This window comes from the organism of the source record quoted next, assembly GCF_019968985.1.
Source record: "MAG: Porospora cf. gigantea B chromosome Unknown PgB_NODE_555_length_15083_cov_113.138, whole genome shotgun sequence".
NCBI classification, from domain to species: Eukaryota; Apicomplexa; class Conoidasida; order Eugregarinorida; family Porosporidae; genus Porospora; species Porospora cf. gigantea B.
Genome location: NW_027179102.1, coordinates 1 through 15,083, shown reverse-complemented (window position 1 = coordinate 15,083; position 15,083 = coordinate 1). Strand labels below are relative to the sequence as shown.

At 55.8% G+C, this 15,083-nt stretch overlaps 10 protein-coding genes across 14 annotated transcripts; 1 reads left to right on the top strand and 9 right to left on the bottom strand.

The window, feature by feature from the left end:
* Positions 1 to 2,230, top strand: KVP17_003542 (uncharacterized protein; the record flags this gene model as incomplete). 2 transcript variants are annotated; one of them, XM_068520965.1, is made up of 1 exon in its annotated part: positions 1 to 2,230. In XM_068520965.1, a coding segment is annotated over one exon (2,230 nt), but the record flags the coding sequence as incomplete, so codon positions are not given. The 2 variants fall into 2 exon arrangements, with proteins under 2 accessions (XP_068373254.1, XP_068373255.1); XM_068520966.1 differs by having other exon boundaries at positions 29 to 2,230.
* A 3-nt stretch (positions 2,231 to 2,233) lies between these two features.
* KVP17_003548 (uncharacterized protein) lies at positions 2,234 to 2,677 on the bottom strand (the record flags this gene model as incomplete). Its single annotated transcript, XM_068520973.1, has 1 exon — positions 2,234 to 2,677. One exon carries the CDS (start codon positions 2,675 to 2,677, stop codon positions 2,234 to 2,236), a length of 444 nt encoding a protein of 147 aa, XP_068373262.1.
* Positions 2,678 to 2,679: 2 nt separating this feature from the next.
* On the bottom strand, positions 2,680 to 4,560 carry KVP17_003545 (uncharacterized protein; the record flags this gene model as incomplete). Its single annotated transcript, XM_068520970.1, has 1 exon — positions 2,680 to 4,560. One exon carries the CDS (start codon positions 4,558 to 4,560, stop codon positions 2,680 to 2,682), a length of 1,881 nt encoding a protein of 626 aa, XP_068373259.1.
* Positions 4,561 to 5,240: 680 nt separating this feature from the next.
* Positions 5,241 to 5,930, bottom strand: KVP17_003544 (uncharacterized protein; the record flags this gene model as incomplete). The annotated part of the gene is made up of 1 exon (XM_068520969.1): positions 5,241 to 5,930. The coding sequence occupies one exon, from the start codon at positions 5,928 to 5,930 to the stop codon at positions 5,241 to 5,243; it is 690 nt and encodes a 229-aa protein (XP_068373258.1).
* A 78-nt stretch (positions 5,931 to 6,008) lies between these two features.
* Positions 6,009 to 6,728, bottom strand: KVP17_003546 (uncharacterized protein; the record flags this gene model as incomplete). The annotated part of the gene is made up of 1 exon (XM_068520971.1): positions 6,009 to 6,728. One exon carries the CDS (start codon positions 6,726 to 6,728, stop codon positions 6,009 to 6,011), a length of 720 nt encoding a protein of 239 aa, XP_068373260.1.
* Positions 6,729 to 6,911: 183 nt separating this feature from the next.
* On the bottom strand, positions 6,912 to 7,877 carry KVP17_003550 (uncharacterized protein; the record flags this gene model as incomplete). Its single annotated transcript, XM_068520978.1, has 1 exon — positions 6,912 to 7,877. The coding sequence occupies one exon, from the start codon at positions 7,875 to 7,877 to the stop codon at positions 6,912 to 6,914; it is 966 nt and encodes a 321-aa protein (XP_068373264.1).
* A 195-nt stretch (positions 7,878 to 8,072) lies between these two features.
* KVP17_003549 (uncharacterized protein) lies at positions 8,073 to 9,200 on the bottom strand (the record flags this gene model as incomplete). Its single annotated transcript, XM_068520974.1, has 1 exon — positions 8,073 to 9,200. One exon carries the CDS (start codon positions 9,198 to 9,200, stop codon positions 8,073 to 8,075), a length of 1,128 nt encoding a protein of 375 aa, XP_068373263.1.
* A 30-nt stretch (positions 9,201 to 9,230) lies between these two features.
* Positions 9,231 to 12,068, bottom strand: KVP17_003541 (uncharacterized protein; the record flags this gene model as incomplete). 3 transcript variants are annotated; one of them, XM_068520963.1, is made up of 4 exons in its annotated part: positions 9,231 to 10,650; positions 10,680 to 10,757; positions 10,966 to 11,977; positions 12,017 to 12,068. In XM_068520963.1, the coding sequence occupies 4 exons, from the start codon at positions 12,066 to 12,068 to the stop codon at positions 9,231 to 9,233; spliced, it is 2,562 nt and encodes an 853-aa protein (XP_068373252.1). The 3 variants fall into 3 exon arrangements, with proteins under 3 accessions (XP_068373252.1, XP_068373253.1, XP_068373251.1); XM_068520964.1 differs by lacking the exons at positions 10,680 to 10,757; positions 10,966 to 11,977; positions 12,017 to 12,068 and having other exon boundaries at positions 9,231 to 10,292; XM_068520962.1 differs by lacking the exons at positions 9,231 to 10,650; positions 10,680 to 10,757; positions 12,017 to 12,068 and having other exon boundaries at positions 10,950 to 11,957.
* A 32-nt stretch (positions 12,069 to 12,100) lies between these two features.
* On the bottom strand, positions 12,101 to 13,438 carry KVP17_003547 (uncharacterized protein; the record flags this gene model as incomplete). Its single annotated transcript, XM_068520972.1, has 1 exon — positions 12,101 to 13,438. One exon carries the CDS (start codon positions 13,436 to 13,438, stop codon positions 12,101 to 12,103), a length of 1,338 nt encoding a protein of 445 aa, XP_068373261.1.
* A 215-nt stretch (positions 13,439 to 13,653) lies between these two features.
* On the bottom strand, positions 13,654 to 15,083 carry KVP17_003543 (uncharacterized protein; the record flags this gene model as incomplete). Of its 2 annotated transcripts, none has more annotated exons than XM_068520967.1 (1): positions 13,654 to 15,083. In XM_068520967.1, a coding segment is annotated over one exon (1,430 nt), but the record flags the coding sequence as incomplete, so codon positions are not given. The 2 variants fall into 2 exon arrangements, with proteins under 2 accessions (XP_068373256.1, XP_068373257.1); XM_068520968.1 differs by having other exon boundaries at positions 13,654 to 15,039.

The window sequence follows — 15,083 nt, the reverse complement described above, 5'->3', positions numbered from 1 at the left end:
CGAGACTAAGGACGGCGTCGAGACTAAGGACGGCGTCGAGACTAAGGACGGCGTCGAGACTAAGGACGGCGTCCATTCAACCAGCGAGACTAAGGACGGCGTCCATTCAACCAGCGAGACTAAGGACGGTCTCCATTCAACCAGCGAGATTAAGGACGGTCTCCGTTCAACCAGCGAGACTAAGGACGGTCTCCATTCAACCAGCGAGACTAAGGACGGCGTCCATTCAACCTTTGGGGACGACGGATTGACGGAGGTGTACCTCTATGGCGGTGTTTTTTTCTTGGGTGGCGAGACCTCCGCAAGGCAGCCAGTGATTGATTGTCCGTGCTGCGACTTGGACGTGAAGCCCGCTACAGAGGTTCGACGCGCCGTGCAGCCCGCTACAGTGGTTCGTCGGGCTGCGAAGACAGAGGTTCGTCACGCCTTGCAGCCCGCTCGTCACGCCGTGCAGCCCGCTGAAGAGGTTCGTTCGTCAAGCGACCTACCGTTGAAACGAGACACGGCAGGTGATTTCGGTAGTAACATTAGCTCGCCTAACACCATTGTGCATGAGGACTCCGACGATGAGGTTGCGTACGGCGAATACAGAGACCTGATGTCCGTGATGCCGAACGCTGCACGCGTGGTGCCTATTGGCTCCAAGGAGACCTCCGTCAAGCAAGGGATTCGATTGCAGGGCCACGTCTTGCCCCTATACCACCATGGAACGGTCTCACCTGTCACGGCAGCACATCTCCTCGCCACGTCCCAGATCGCAGTACCCCAAACTGGTGACGCCTTCGTTCCTAGCACGTTCAACCAGCGAATTCACCTGCATCGTGGTACCATTCGACTACCTGGGGGGCGGTACCTCGCCAAATTTCGCTCCGAAGACAGACAAGTCGCGGCAATGGTACCATTCCAAGTCAGCCACAACCAGGTGTCACCCATACATGTGCCCTGCCCATATCCCTCCAACATGCAAGCAGCGGATATTGGACTCTCTATCCAGGCCAAAGCAGGGCGCCAGGCTGGACCCCCACCAGAGGACGGAGTAGAGGAGTTGCCCAAGCAGAAGCGCCGGGATATCGTAGTGAGTGTCCTCCGCGCTCAGGGCCAACCCAACGACGTCACCATCCACTCGCTGTTTCGGAAGTGGACTTTGAATTTCGCACGACACCCTCTGCCTCACTATACTCCGCTGTGGTTTACTCTCCGAAATGCGTTTCCGCCGGATCAGACGAATGGCGGCGTCGTGGCAGGCGTAAAGCAACACTTCCGTCTGAAGGCCGTAGTGGTGGACACTGCCAACGACATCCCTCCGGACGCATGCGTTGCATTCGACGCCGAGACGGTGCCGAATGTTGTACGTCTCCTCGTTTGGTCTCACCGGCTGCCAAAGGGAGGCGTGAAGTGCCGGATAAAAGGGCTTTCCGAGTTCTACTTGGCTGAGCATGGCTGGGATGAAGCTCGGGAATGCCGCTGGTTCCAGTTCAGGCAACTTGGAATGTCGAATGATACCTGGATCCGTTCCCACCCAATGACCGACATGACCTCCCCGGACGTCTACGTCGAAAACCTCGCCGCCAACCACGCCAACGGCTGCTACGCAGAGCGCCTGCACTTCAAACTGTGGGATGCGAAGGAGCCAGTGACGCACATCTATGTTGGTATCACGGAAGTGAAGACAAGACGAGCCTTAGGCGAGTTCCACGGCGCCAAGCGAAATCTCCTCGTACCGGCAAAGACTCGCGAAGGCACGGCAGTCCTAAACGAAAACGGGTCAATCGTCTACACCCGAGTTTCTCGGTGGCTCCTGTCGGGTGGACGATTACTGGACCCTCACGACGGGTATTTTGCTTTTGGTGCTCGTAGCACAGACGATGACTTGCATGTGGAAGTCTACAGCTGGGACAAGGAGCTGCTACAGGCCAACGCGCACATCGTGACCATTATCCCGTACGAAACAGAGGCGGACCCGGTTCCGACCTTGGGGAAGGAGTACGAGGTCGTCCGCGGCGACCAGAAACTGCAAATAGCAGCAGATGTCGACACGGCGACTGTACCGGTGACAGCTGAGCGCATCACGGTAACCCCCCAGAGGCGCCACTCCAGCCGCACTCTCGTGCGCCAAACCCCCGGCAAGGGCGTTTTCTTCGATGGCGCGGCGAAGCTCGCCGTGGAGGACCCTGCGATGCGAAAGACAGTACCACTCTACTTTCCGGACGTGAATGAGCCGGACGTGTAATGTTTAATGATGTGAGGCCACAGACCACTCAACAGGCTTCACCTGACGATAGAGCAGCAGAGCCCGAGACACGGAGTCGTAGTAAACTTGGGGTTCTAAAAGATTGCCGTTCAACGCTAGGAACCTCTTTGTCTCGTTGGATATATCACCCAGCCCCAGAGTATGGTTTACGAGCGCCGCAGCTTGCTTGTGCATGTCCAGGCAAGGTAGGCAGTCACCGCAGACAGGCGTCACGTCCGCCACGTCAATTTCTTCAGTGTCGAAATCGAACCGCAGAGCAGGCCATGCACAGCTGGCGGGCTCGCCACAGCCGTGACAAGGTTGCCGCAGGCATTTCTGCACCACCTCCTCGCCAAGCACAGCGACAGCCAAGTCCCCCTTCAGGTTGGCGATCTTCAGCAGGTCCAGCGGGCAGAAGGGCGAGATTCTCGCAGGCACAGCAGTCATATTCACCAATTCCGTTCCCTCCACTCCTCGCACAGTTCTTCAGCCTCCAGTCGTAGACTTTGTTCCTCCCTCAACTCCCTCTCTGTGCGGCTGACGGTCTCGCGCAGACTGGAGCACTGCTTCCTCAAAACAGTGACCTCGTAGTGCATGTCGGCGACCTCCTCCTTGCTGGCCACCAGCAGCGATGTCAGTCGCGAGATGTCTACAGGCCGCTCCCTAACTATTTCCGCGGGTCTCTCGGCTTGATGCAGAGAAAGCACCTCCTCCTCTAGCTCCTCCACACGGTGCTGAAGGTGTCTTTCCCTTTCCATGGCGGCGTCGCTTTCGGTAGCCGCCTGGGCGGCGGTGGCGCGCTCATTAACCCGAGACACTTCCAGCTCGTCCCGTAGCCTGGCTATCTGAAGCTTGGCCTCCTGAGCTCCGGCTGTCAACTGCTCCACCATTCTCTCCCACGCCTCTGCCTGCACAGCGTTGTGTGAGCGGACTTGTCGCGAGGCGGCCAGGGCATCGGCCAGGGCGTTCATCTCGGCTCGCTGACGCGTAGCTTCCAGAGCACTCTCCTCACGTTGGCCTCGAAGCTGCAGTTCAAGGCGTTCGATTTCTCCAGCTGCGTTTTCTGTCTCGGTCTCCAGACCGCGTTTCTCACGACGTAGTTCGTCGACCCGCCCCTCTGCTGCCGCTGTACAGCTCTTCTGCTTCTCCAGCGCGGCTCTTAGCGCTTGTAACTCTTCTTGGTGCCTCGATTGCGCACCCCGCTGCAGCAGGCGTCTCAGGGGAGCTGTGATCAGAGCATCGTCCAAGCGATGATTACCGCGTGCCAGCTGTACACGGTAAGAACTCCGAGTAGGTAGCCCTTCCAACGAGATCCGCCCTGACACCAGATAGATCGTACGCAGCGTGTCGCTCTCCGAGTCGGCCACCTGGAAGTCGAATATCGGTGTCGGCAATGCGAGACGTATTAGTGGAGTCCACCGCCACGTACGGAGGCACAGACTGTACACCTCGCGCAGCGGTTTCTTACAGGGCGACAGACCACCAAGTATCAGCAGGGAGTCGTTTACACGGATAGTCCGGTGGCAGCGACGACTGGGTGGAGCGTTGGAATCGACAACCCGAGTCCAGGTGCGGGTCGTCAAATCAAGGCCCCAGAGGTCATTGGCGCACATACGCAGCTTGTCCTCGCCACCCCAGACGTAGATGCTGCTGGCGAAATGGAACATCGAGTGGTTCAGACGTCTTTTAATCGGATTCACAGGCGCGATCTCCTCCCATCTCGAAGATGCATTCACAGTCGATAAATCAAGGCTCCACACGCTGCCGTCTTCAAAGCAGCCGTAGCCGCCCCACACGTACAGCCGACCGTCACCCACGCAGGACCCGCAGTGAGACCTGGCTGCTGGTCTAGCGCCTTGGGTCTTGACTTCTCTCCAGGCCCCATCCTGGAAGAGCCACAGGTCGTCGAGGTAGAAGTCCTGGTTCCACGCCTTATGCAATTCGCGCTTGGCAGTCATGCCTCCGAATAGTAGGAAGCCGTTGTCTACAGGCGCCAGCAGGTGACCCATTCGCACACATGGCCCTGTCGCCTCTAACAGTGTCCACTGGTCGGTGAGGCGGTAGAGGTGAGCGGTCCGCACACGCTCGTCTGTGAGGCTGTGTGACGCCTGCCCCCCGAACACGTAGATGGCGCCTGCGACGGCCACCGCGGCGCCGCTGTATACTGCAGGTGCTCGGGCATCCTTCAGCTTCTCCCAGTTGTTCTTTCGAGTGGACTGACGCTCTAACGGGCCAAACTTAATCCCGTTACCCAGCTCAGTCTTCATCACGTCACTAAAGATTGCGCCATTATTGGCCATGATAGGGACGTCTGGTGAACCCTGCTGCATTCTTCTCTCTCCGGAAACTGGACCGGTCTTCGAGAGGCTGTGCGAGTGCTTGGCTCTGGACCCTTCTAGCAGCCACTCCACGATTCTTGACGTGACCAAGCAGGCATTGTCACTTAATGCATCCTGCTATGTGAGCTGGGGATTGCGTCGACGTGCGGTTCATAACCTCGAAGAAGAGAGACTCTTCGCCATCGCTGTTACCCAGGAAAATCCGAAAAGTTATCAAGTGTGGCATCACAGACAATGGATCACTGAGCGACTTCATTGTCACCAGAGCGAGCTCGACAGCGTATCGCTGCTGCTACTGATGGGAGACGCCAAGAACCACTCTGCCTGGGTCCATCGGCAGTGGGTCGCGGAAGAGCTGCTGAAGGCCACAGATGACGTCCCTGGAACTCTCGATCTGGAGTACGACTTTCTGAACACCCTGCTGGAAGCTGACTGCTTCAACCATTCCGTATGGGCTTATCGGGCATGGCTGACAGATTTATCCGTAGACGAGGGGTGGGAGCAGGGTGTCGACGTGTGGCTACGCGAATCCTCGGTGGCAGCGAAGTGGCTGGTCGTGGACCCGTGTAACACCTCCCTTTGGTACTACATTGAGCATCTCAGCCTACGCGGCATGAGCCCTGAACTCGAGGAGGCCGCATCACGAGTTAAAGATATAAAGGACGTTGCATTTACTTGATAAAAATCGCGCACAGAATGGCAATAATTGCTGCGATCACCAGGATGACGATGATGATGGTGATCTTCATCTTTCTGCGGTACATCAGCCGCTTGAGTTCGCCAGCATTCTTACCGAACATTTCCGCGTTCTCGTGCATCTGGTCCGTTTTCCCTTCGAGGTCCTGAAGGTTGGCGTGCGTGGCCATGACCTTGTTGATATTCTCAGTCATAACCCCCTTAACGTTGTCGACCTTGCCGGCGACCTCTGACGTCTTATCTACCGCGGCAGCATTATCATACTTCTCCATGCACTGTCGCAGGTCCTGTCGGATGTAACGAGTGAGCCCGTTATGTCGGTCGATGGAATTCAAAGTTGGGCAATCATCAGCGCGACGGATGGCTTGCTGAACCTCCTGCAAAACTTGGTACGCCACTCGCTCCGGGTACGTCTTGTTGCTGACCAGCACACCGTAGAGAAACTGCAGCTCTCGATCGGCCAGCAAAAAGAATGTGCCATCCTTGAAGGGGCGCTTGTCACGACCCCCTGGAGTGATGCGACCTGAGGCCGCAGAGAGGTGCCCCGTGAAGGCCTCCTCGATTTCGCTCTTCTCCGAGGAGAGCATGCGGTCAAACTGCGAAGCGATTAACAGATGGTCTCTGACACGACCAACGCCGATGAATGAGAGGTTTCTGTTGGCCATTGTAAATATAAACAATACACCACACACACACACACCCACCCCTCACCGCAAACGAAAACGAGATTTGTCCAGTCGTCTCTACATTATCAATCCGAACCCTGATTTCTCTCTCGGTTTGGCTACCTTCTCCCAGTTCTTCCGCAGCATGTCGAACAGGCTGGCGTAGGAGTTCCGTAGCTCAACCAGTATTGTCTTCTGATTAATCCACTCGTTTGCGTCGAGCTGCTCAAGGCAACGACGGTAGTCGTGAATCATGGGGTACTTTATGACCTTGGAGGCGATTTTGGCTCGAGTCATGTGATACTTCGTTATGCTCTCCATAACGGAAAACGCAGTCTCTTCCGATCGTTGTAGTTCCTGAATCGCGCCTTCTTGAATTGCAACTCCAAAGTTGTTGCCATCTTCGATTCGCGGAACGTTCAGCTGGATCCACAGCTTTATGGAGCTGATGACCTCAATGAGGTGAAGCGCTTCATCGCGCGATGTCTCAGACTTACGCAGAACCGCCTCATTAGCAGCCACCTCGTGGGTGAACACGACGTTCTCGTCGTCTAGCTTGACTCGCTTCCCACAGTTGTTGAGATGGTCCCTGCCCTCAACGCGTGAGGGAGGCATGTCAGTTAAATGTAGCAGGCTACCGATCTCCCCTGTCACTGGAACCAGAGTGTTCAGGTACACAATCTTCTGAGGTATGGTTTCTTCCAGGCATTTGACCGCTCTAAGTGTCGCCTCTCGTCGTAGCTGCTCCCACCCCTCTTTCAGCTGCGGGTCAGTTGGCTCTGGAACCTTGGGCTTCATATGTGAGGTTATTCACGAATATATAGAGCCCGTATGCTTGAGTAGCGTTAATGCGGAATGTCCAAAGGATCAGCCGCATACACATGTTGGGAGATCTCAAGGGTTACCTCAGTCACATCCTATCCCTGACTTTTTCGTGTTTACTGTCTTGCGCGTGTTACTGGTTTCAGAAACTACCACAGACTATTCCTCAGTGCGCAACAATTGCTGGTAGTCCGCTTCCTGGGCCGCTTCAAGCGCTTGTTCCTGCAATCGTTGTCGTTGCAGTTGTCTGGTCAGGTCATCGCGTTCCTTCTCCTTGATAGCAGCGATCCGCCTTGCTTCCTTGGTGTCCAGCTCTCCCCCACCAGCATCGTACTCGGGTTTAGGTCTACGAGGGACCCATCTACGTCCGATACCAGTACCAAATAGTCCAGCTTTCTTCCATTGGGTCCGAAATCGATCGTATCCGGGCAGTTCGTAGGCAGCCATGAGGTCCCAGCCGCTTCCACCAGCCATGACAACCAGGGAGTATGACCAGAACACGTCCACAACGGGGAAGTAAATGCCAAAGACCACCAAGAAGTTCATCATCATCTTCAGCCAGAACGAGCCGGGGAATCCCAGGTTCTTGTCAATCATGGAGGCTCCATCGCGGTACTGAATACAGCGAGCCAGTTCTGGGCTGAAGCCCAGGAACAAGTGGTGGATGTAGACATACCCGGAGAGGAAGAGGCTTGAGCAGAAGTAAGTAACCACTATGCAGGACCAGCCTGCGCAGAGGATGTGCATATGGAAGCGCTTGGGCGCCGTCACAGCCAGAAAACAGAGGAGACTCAACCCCAGTCGAAGGTGGTCGCCAACCTTTTCTGCCAGCTGTAGCCACCATGGCAGTATGGGCCAGTTCCCCAGAATGTTAAAAGCCTCATGTGGAGACACGCCTAGCTCTCCAGATAAGGTCTGCTTCGTGAGCCATTCGGCGTCTCGCATGTCAACTCTGTCAACCAGCACTAGACCCAGACCAGCGAAGTCGTCAAGGTGCGGGTGGATGAAATCGACAAACAGCCCCCACAGAGTGAAACGCTGTTCATAAAGAAGGTACAGGCCCAAAAACAGCACGACACCAGCAAGCGGCAGGAATGGCAAGCCCTTCTGCTGACCTATGGGCATTGCACACAATTTCGATGCTCCTTCATCTAATCCCTTCAGACTCTTATTGGCCTTGCCCTTTTCTTTGTTCACGCTATCACGGTATATTTATCATTGTGAAAAAAGATTTTGTCCACAGTTCTACATGTTCTCGACATTAGATGACAGCATTCACCGTACAGTTTACGACATCATAAATGTTTGGGCACGCAAAGGTTAGTTGTTCTCGTCGACGTCTTCTTCAGGCTCACCCAGTTCCGGTTGCCCGCCTTTTGCCTCCTCAGACGCGTCATCACCTTCGTCGTCTTCGTCCTCCATGGGCTCTATCTCGTCTGCCGCCTGCTCCTCTGGTAGTGAAGGCTCACGTGGTGTCGAAGGCTCATCTGGTATCGAAGGCTCATCTGGTGTCGAAGGCTCATCTGGTGTCGAAGGCTCATCTGGTAGCGAAGGCTCAAGTGGTGTCGAAGGCTCATCTGGTAGCGAAGGCTTCGATAGCAATGGTTCGCTATTCTCAGAAACCGCGTGCAGCCTCACGTCGGAGTTGCCTCCCTGAGGCGCTGCCGCACCGGGCACAGATTCTGCCAGGGATTTCTCCGTATCGTAGTCCTTCTGGGTGCTGAAGGCGTCGTGCATTTTCGATACCCCGGAGAGGAAGTTGGTTCTCTTGGCGATATCCACTGGGCGTTCCTGCCGGTCGTTGACTTGCTCCAGCATTTGAATCACATCCGACGCGTGAACGCTGCCAAGCAGGTACTCCAGTACCTCGTCTGAGTGACTCGTCGCTGCCAAATGTAGCAGGTTGTCGTTTCCAGGAGCCTTGAGCTCGTGTACACGCCCGCCAATGCCGCTGATGCCACCGAAGATATGGCTTATTGGGTGACGCACGGTGCCTGCGAGCCCCAACCGCACTGCGTGCATGAAGAAGGTGTCTTGAGAGTCGTCCACGGCACAGCATGAAAGCTCTTTCAGGGCAATCCAAGACATGTTGAGTGCGTTGTTAGAGTCAATAGCGGCTTGGATCCGCTCCATACTTTTGACGTTCGTCTTGTCCAATTGGTCGTGGACTAGTTTCTTCGCTTTGAACTGTTGAAAGCTCCTGGACAGCGCGGTGTTGAGAGCGGAGGTAACAGACGTGGCGCCAGTAAAATCTCTCAGCGGCTTGAGAGCCACGGCGCATTGAATGCGGTTTGCTGGGTCTCGGAACGTGGACAGGTCGCAGCGGTGCGACTCTGTCGTTTGGGCTGCCAGCTCTGCAGGGGCGGCGATTCCAATGTGGTTTCGAATCTGCTGGACCAAGTCCGCCTGGACTATCGCTACGATCCACAGGAAACTCTGCCGAAACATGGTGTGTGCGCGAAATTTGGTGCCAACGAACTAACCCCACAGAAAACTCTTCACTCGCGAGTAGTAGCTGGTACCTTCAGTCTCCGTTGGTGCAGTCTCCGTTGGTGTTGGGCAGGGATCTTCCTCGTCAGACATAGCGACGCTCTCAGCTTCAGTAGATTCCGTTTTAAGGTACGTCAGATCGGAGTCCACCACGCTCTTCAGGTCGCCGAAGGCTGTTATACAGTCCGCCACCAGACGCTGTCGAAAAATGCCCACTCGCGTTAGCAGAGCGCAGTTCAGGTCGAGGGCTGCAGACGGGAAGGGCATTCGCATCTCAGCCAGGAACGCCCTCGCTTCCAGGCGCCGCCCAACCTTGCCCGCTGCGATACTCAACGCGGTGGCCAGTCCTTTGGTCGCGACCAGGGCCTCCTCCAGCTTGGAGAGCTCCCAGGACACGACCCCCTCGTTACCAGAGACGACGACTGCTTCTCCGCATTCCACAGGGCCTTTTAGACGCCGAACGTGCTTCAAGGCCAAATCGCAGCGTCGAATCTGCGACTCAGGCTTCAGCTTAGATGTGGCGTTGACGTTGAAACGCGTGGTACGCAGTCGTTGGAACCAGATGCAGCTGGCCAGCAGCAGCGACTCCAGTTCGGAGGCGAGTAGGAGGTCGCGGCTGAAGGCGCCCCAAGCCCTCAGCGGCGCATTAACGCCGTCGGCGAAGTCGGAAGCCAGGTGGTGCTCTCTCCATTCGACTTGCCAAGCCTCCACCGTCGACTTCGTCTGCATGTAGTCGCTCTGACGGCAACTCGGTAACAGCTTCACGAACGGTCCGACGTCTCTATCGGGCTCTGCCAGGCCCAACCACTGGCGCCATGGAAGGTTGTCATTGGCCGAGAGCTCTAACAAACAGCTGACATCCACCGTAGGCGACCGCACTCTATCAAGGAGCGGCTCTACAGACGGACCTACGGTCGGGACGCATATGCTGATGCCCCTCCAGACGACGGCCTCGCCGCGGATCTCACGCAAGTCAACCGCAACGATACCGGGAGGCGTGAGGTCGTCTGATCCTTGGCGAAATTGAAGCTCCCTATAGCACCGCTCCATATCGTTTACCTTCGTTGCAATCTCCACTGTGCCAGTTGACTCGAGGCGAACCACTTGGGAGAGGTTGCGTAGCGCTTGGAGCGCCGCTAGACAAGCAGGCAGCGCGTCGGAAGCGTCCGTTTCGGTGGCTGCGAGGGCCTGCAGCCACGCGCAGTACGCCTGTGCCTCACAGAGCCCAATGGGGGTCGCCCATAGTTGGCAACGCTCAAGGAACTCAGCCGCCTTCCTGCTGGCAGCCCGAAAGCGCTCTCTGTAAACACGGGACCTGGCCGCAGTGGGTTCCACAGCGTTCCGGCTCTGCACGTCGATGGCATGACACCACAACCTCTCGCATTCGAGAAACAGACATATCAACGGGCTGAGTCATAGAACGACTGCCCTTCTTACAGAGGGCTGGTGAGATCCTCGGGGAACTCAGCCCTTTTGTACCCTCCAGGTCCCCGGTTCACAAAGGTAGACTTCTTCCTATATGTCCTGAGTCGACGACGTCACACCCAACCACAGAGCTCACCTTGTACAGAAACGCCTGTACTTCTGAAAATCGTTCCGTTTAACACCAAACGTAGTGTGATTGGTGTTGAGTCTCTCAAAAACTTGTCAGAACCTCAATAGTTGACCTACGACACACATCAAAGAGCATTTTGCGCCTTTTTGACATTATAGGCGACAGCACCCAAGACCACGCACGAACTTTGCTAGCAAGCCGGCCTCCTTCCGTTCCGGTGGGGACGGTTTTCGGATCCGCTTCTTGAAACGTAGGATCTCCGGTTTGGGGAACATCTCACCTGGTTCCGGCACCTCGTTCTCCTCTCCTGGATTAGGAATCCACGGCTGTACAACAGGTACCTGGATGACCTGGTTTGTCTCCTCCATCATTGGGGGGCGAGTTGGCGCCGCATCCAGGATTTCTGCGGCGGTGGGTGGCCGGGGTCTCGAGTAGCGCTGCAGCAGCTCGTCAGTCGAGTATGGGGTTGCGTCCACGCTCAGCCCATCGCGGACCTGCTGCTCCCGCTCCAGGCGGGCTCTGATTTGGTCAGCTGCCGATATGTAGCACGAAGGGCCAGTGTAGGCACTCGCGTCGTTGTAGAGTCCATACTCGCGCATTACAGTCTCGAGAGGATGCTCCTCCTCTGCAGGATCCGATTCGACTTCCTCCACCGGTATATAGAATTTCGCTGGTGGGGCTCGGCCTACTTGAGCCAGTTTTGCCATTCCATCCGAGATCAGGTCTCTGCCCTTTTGCATCAACGATGGGTCCTCTGCGTAATACAGTGACCCGTCAGGGTTCCTAGCGGGGGCCACGAATGGTTGGTTGGTTGGATTGATGATCTCTAGCGGAGCCTGATACGTTTCAGGCCCCATTTCAGGCGCCTGTAGTTCAGGCTCTTCGTATGTCCTGCAAATAGGTGACAGCCCCTTTTTCTTCCGCCATGAGTTGTATCGGTACAGCTGTGGCTTGTTCAGGTCTTCTACGAACGCTGTTCCCTCGAGAATGCGCTGGTGTAGATCTGTGTGGTACTTGAAGTCGAACGCCATCGCCTCCTGCAGCTCCTCGGGGCTAACAGTTCTGTAACTGGCACCATTGAATGAGAATTTCTTTTCCAAATATTCCTTGCTTAGGCTCTCTCTCTCAGGAAGAGGATGGGTCTCTGTTACGCAATTCATCGTCACTTTTGCTGGTGGCACTGCGAGTGGATGAGACGATACTAACCACTACCACCTACTGCTTGGCACCAGGTTGAGCGGTGTTCCGATAGTGTACGCATCCAAGTTCATTGCACACACCAATTCTCAGCACACGCAATACATCAGAGACCTGTACCAAAATAACGATCAGCAAAGTCCCCAAGGCCCGGATAACAGTAGCCGTCTCTGACTTCCTCGTCGACCTCAATAGCCACGACAGTCACCTTGGGCTCACGATCCTGCATCTCGTTGAGAAATTGGTTTGAACAGATTACAGAAGCGACCGTTATGTTCTCTGCCGGAACGCCCAGCTCCATAATAGTCTCCACCGTCGCGAACACAGCCTTCCCGTGGCCGATGACCGGATCACACACAAGGACAAGGGAATACTCAGATATCTTCGGGGGCATTTTGTTATAGACAAGACGGGGCTTATTGGAATCCGTAGACTTCCACTCCGTTTGGTCACTGGCGAACTGAAACAGTAGTCGTCCACTTGCCAAACCGGCCAGTGGAGGATTTCGAACTGCCAGCTCCATGGCCTCTCCAGATCTCACGATGGAGACGCAACACACATCTGTCAACAGGGTGCACCCAGTATAGGTCCCGTTGACAGGGCTGGTCACAGTCTCTGGCGATCGCAGGCTACCCAAGCCAATGCAATGCTCCACCACCAGGCGGCTGAGGCGGTCCATGTACCGAACGAACGTCTTCCTGTCGGTAGTCTGGTCTCGGATCCGAGTTAGAAGCGCGCTTGAGCATTCAGGCACACAGGCGACGGATAGATTACTATGCCTCCGGCTGGCCCTCAGCAAGGTCTGGCAGTACTGGATCACTGCATCGCGCCCTACGTCTGAGGGCCAGGTGGGTAGCACCAGATCGGCGCGTCCACGACAAGGGGCCACGAAGAGATCATGCATAGGCTTCACGTTCTCGATGGTGTGGCTGATGAGGTTGCCCAGCGACCGGCCTCTATTTGCGACGTCTCGCTCGATCCGACGCATGAACCGAACATCGTCGGGAGTGTCGAGGAAAACTTTAAGGTCCATCAGAGAGTTTACCGCGCTGTTCGACAAGGCCTGGATCCCCTCGACGATGACTACTCCGTCTGCCTTCACGTCAACGAATTCCGTCTGGGAGAGGGTGTAGTTGGGGAAATCGTAGGCAGCAAGCCGCACGTCAACGCCCTGCTTCAGCTTGTCTAGTACAGCGAGTAAACCCTCGAAGTCAAACGACTCAGGTCGATCCATGTTGTAAGCGTTAGCCTTCTCGTCTGCGTTGAGGAGCTTAGGATCGCACCCCGGCTGCAGCTGGCACACCGAGGGCATGTCCTCGAGTTCGCGATAGAAGCAGTCCATTGAGATGACACTGCAGTCGTTCCCCAGGGCAGCCTTGAGTTGATTGGCGAGGGTAGTCTTACCCGCCCCAGTTCCGCCGGAAATGCTCACGAACGACACCATACCAAGTCAAATTACTGTATATACAAAATATGTAGCAATTCTTACGGACGCAATTCTCACGGACGCAATTCTCACCGACGCAATTCTCACGGATGCAATTCTCACGGACGCAATTCTTACGGATGCAATTCTCACGGATGTCAAATTACTCTATTTACGAAATTTCCCAAATTTTGTCTGTTTTTTACAATTGTTTTTTTGTCTTCAAATATAATCTATGCATTTAGCTGGCGTTCTGCGTACGCCTGGGCTCTGACTGCGCTTCGCAAAGGGCCTTCGGCTATGAAAGGCATGTGGATACGCCCGAACAGAGGATGTCGATGACGACGGTCAATGAAAAAGCTGCCCTCCAGAAGTTTCCGCTCCACCCTCTCCTCCTCGGTTTCATCTGGGGAGTGGGGCAAATGCAGTAAAACCTGGTTCTGAGGCGGGTCGCAACTAAATACGTAGTCGGGGCCGTTCCGAAAAGCACGTTCGCTGGGAGTCGCCTTCACGTCCAGCTGGAGCATCAGGCTACGTCGGCGTTGCGCCCGTCGATGGTGTGCCCTAGCATCGTATCTGAATTTTTTGGCGACTCTCACGTCAGTTGACATGACTTGGGAGTCGCTCAAGAAACCTCCGTCAAGTGCTTCACAGGGGTCGAACAGTGGAGGCATGCGAGGGTGGTTCGGTTGTTCCATGATGTACTCGTCGTACTCGGCCTCCGGCTCCTGGTAGACGAATTGTGCTAAGATCGCGTTCTGATAGGAGTTGTAGTGTTCAGCATCGATGTGGCCGGAGTGACGCCAGCCCAATAGCTGCCGAAAGGCCTCGTCGATGCCTTCCTGCGAGCTCAGCAGCTCCTGGAGGAGGCCCTTCTCCTCAGAAGTCAGTCCGCCGCCTCTGGCACCCTGCGGTCTGCGCCTCCGGGAGTCGCGAACCCGCCAAGCGTCTCGCGTCGGTCGGGTTGGGTCGGGTCGTTCATGTTTCGTTGCGTGAGTGCTCCGAAGGCGGATCCGCAGAGGCCTTGGCCCTCTCTCCTGAGCGTTGTACTCCAGGCCGCAGAGCGTCGTGGTATAGGGCTCAGCTCGTGCAGGGCGCAGCTTACGCCACCTGCGAGTGGACGGGTCTACTACGTACCCCGGCGGCGGAGGTAATTCGGGCAGTTCGTCGTCCGATGGATCTGAGAACGCACGAAGGACCGGAACAGTGCTTTCAACTTTACGCCTTTCGAGCGGCTTCAGCTTAATCAAAGGTCGGTCCACCTTCAGCCCTTCGGGTTCATCCGTACATTCTGGGAGTTCAGGCAGCGGTGGGACTATTGGTGCGAATCGTTTCTTTTTCTTTTTTTTACCGCTTCTTTTGCTTATCTTCTTCACTGCATCAAGGGAGTCCGCCTCAGTCAAAGTTTCCAGCTTCTGTTCGGCTAGCCGTCGGCGTTCGACTGCACGCCGCTTTCGTCTCTGTAGGCGCTCCCCTCGCTTGTGTTCGTTGACTTCTCGGTTTCGTTTTCGATACACACTCTCATTGATGCGCAGCTCGCTGAGCCTGTCAGGCGTCAGGGGTACTGCTAAGAAGGAAGCATCCTCCACGCTGAATCCCTCACGAATCAGCCGGCGTTTCTGCAACTCATAGGCCAAATGAACGTTGTTGTGCCCGCGAACGT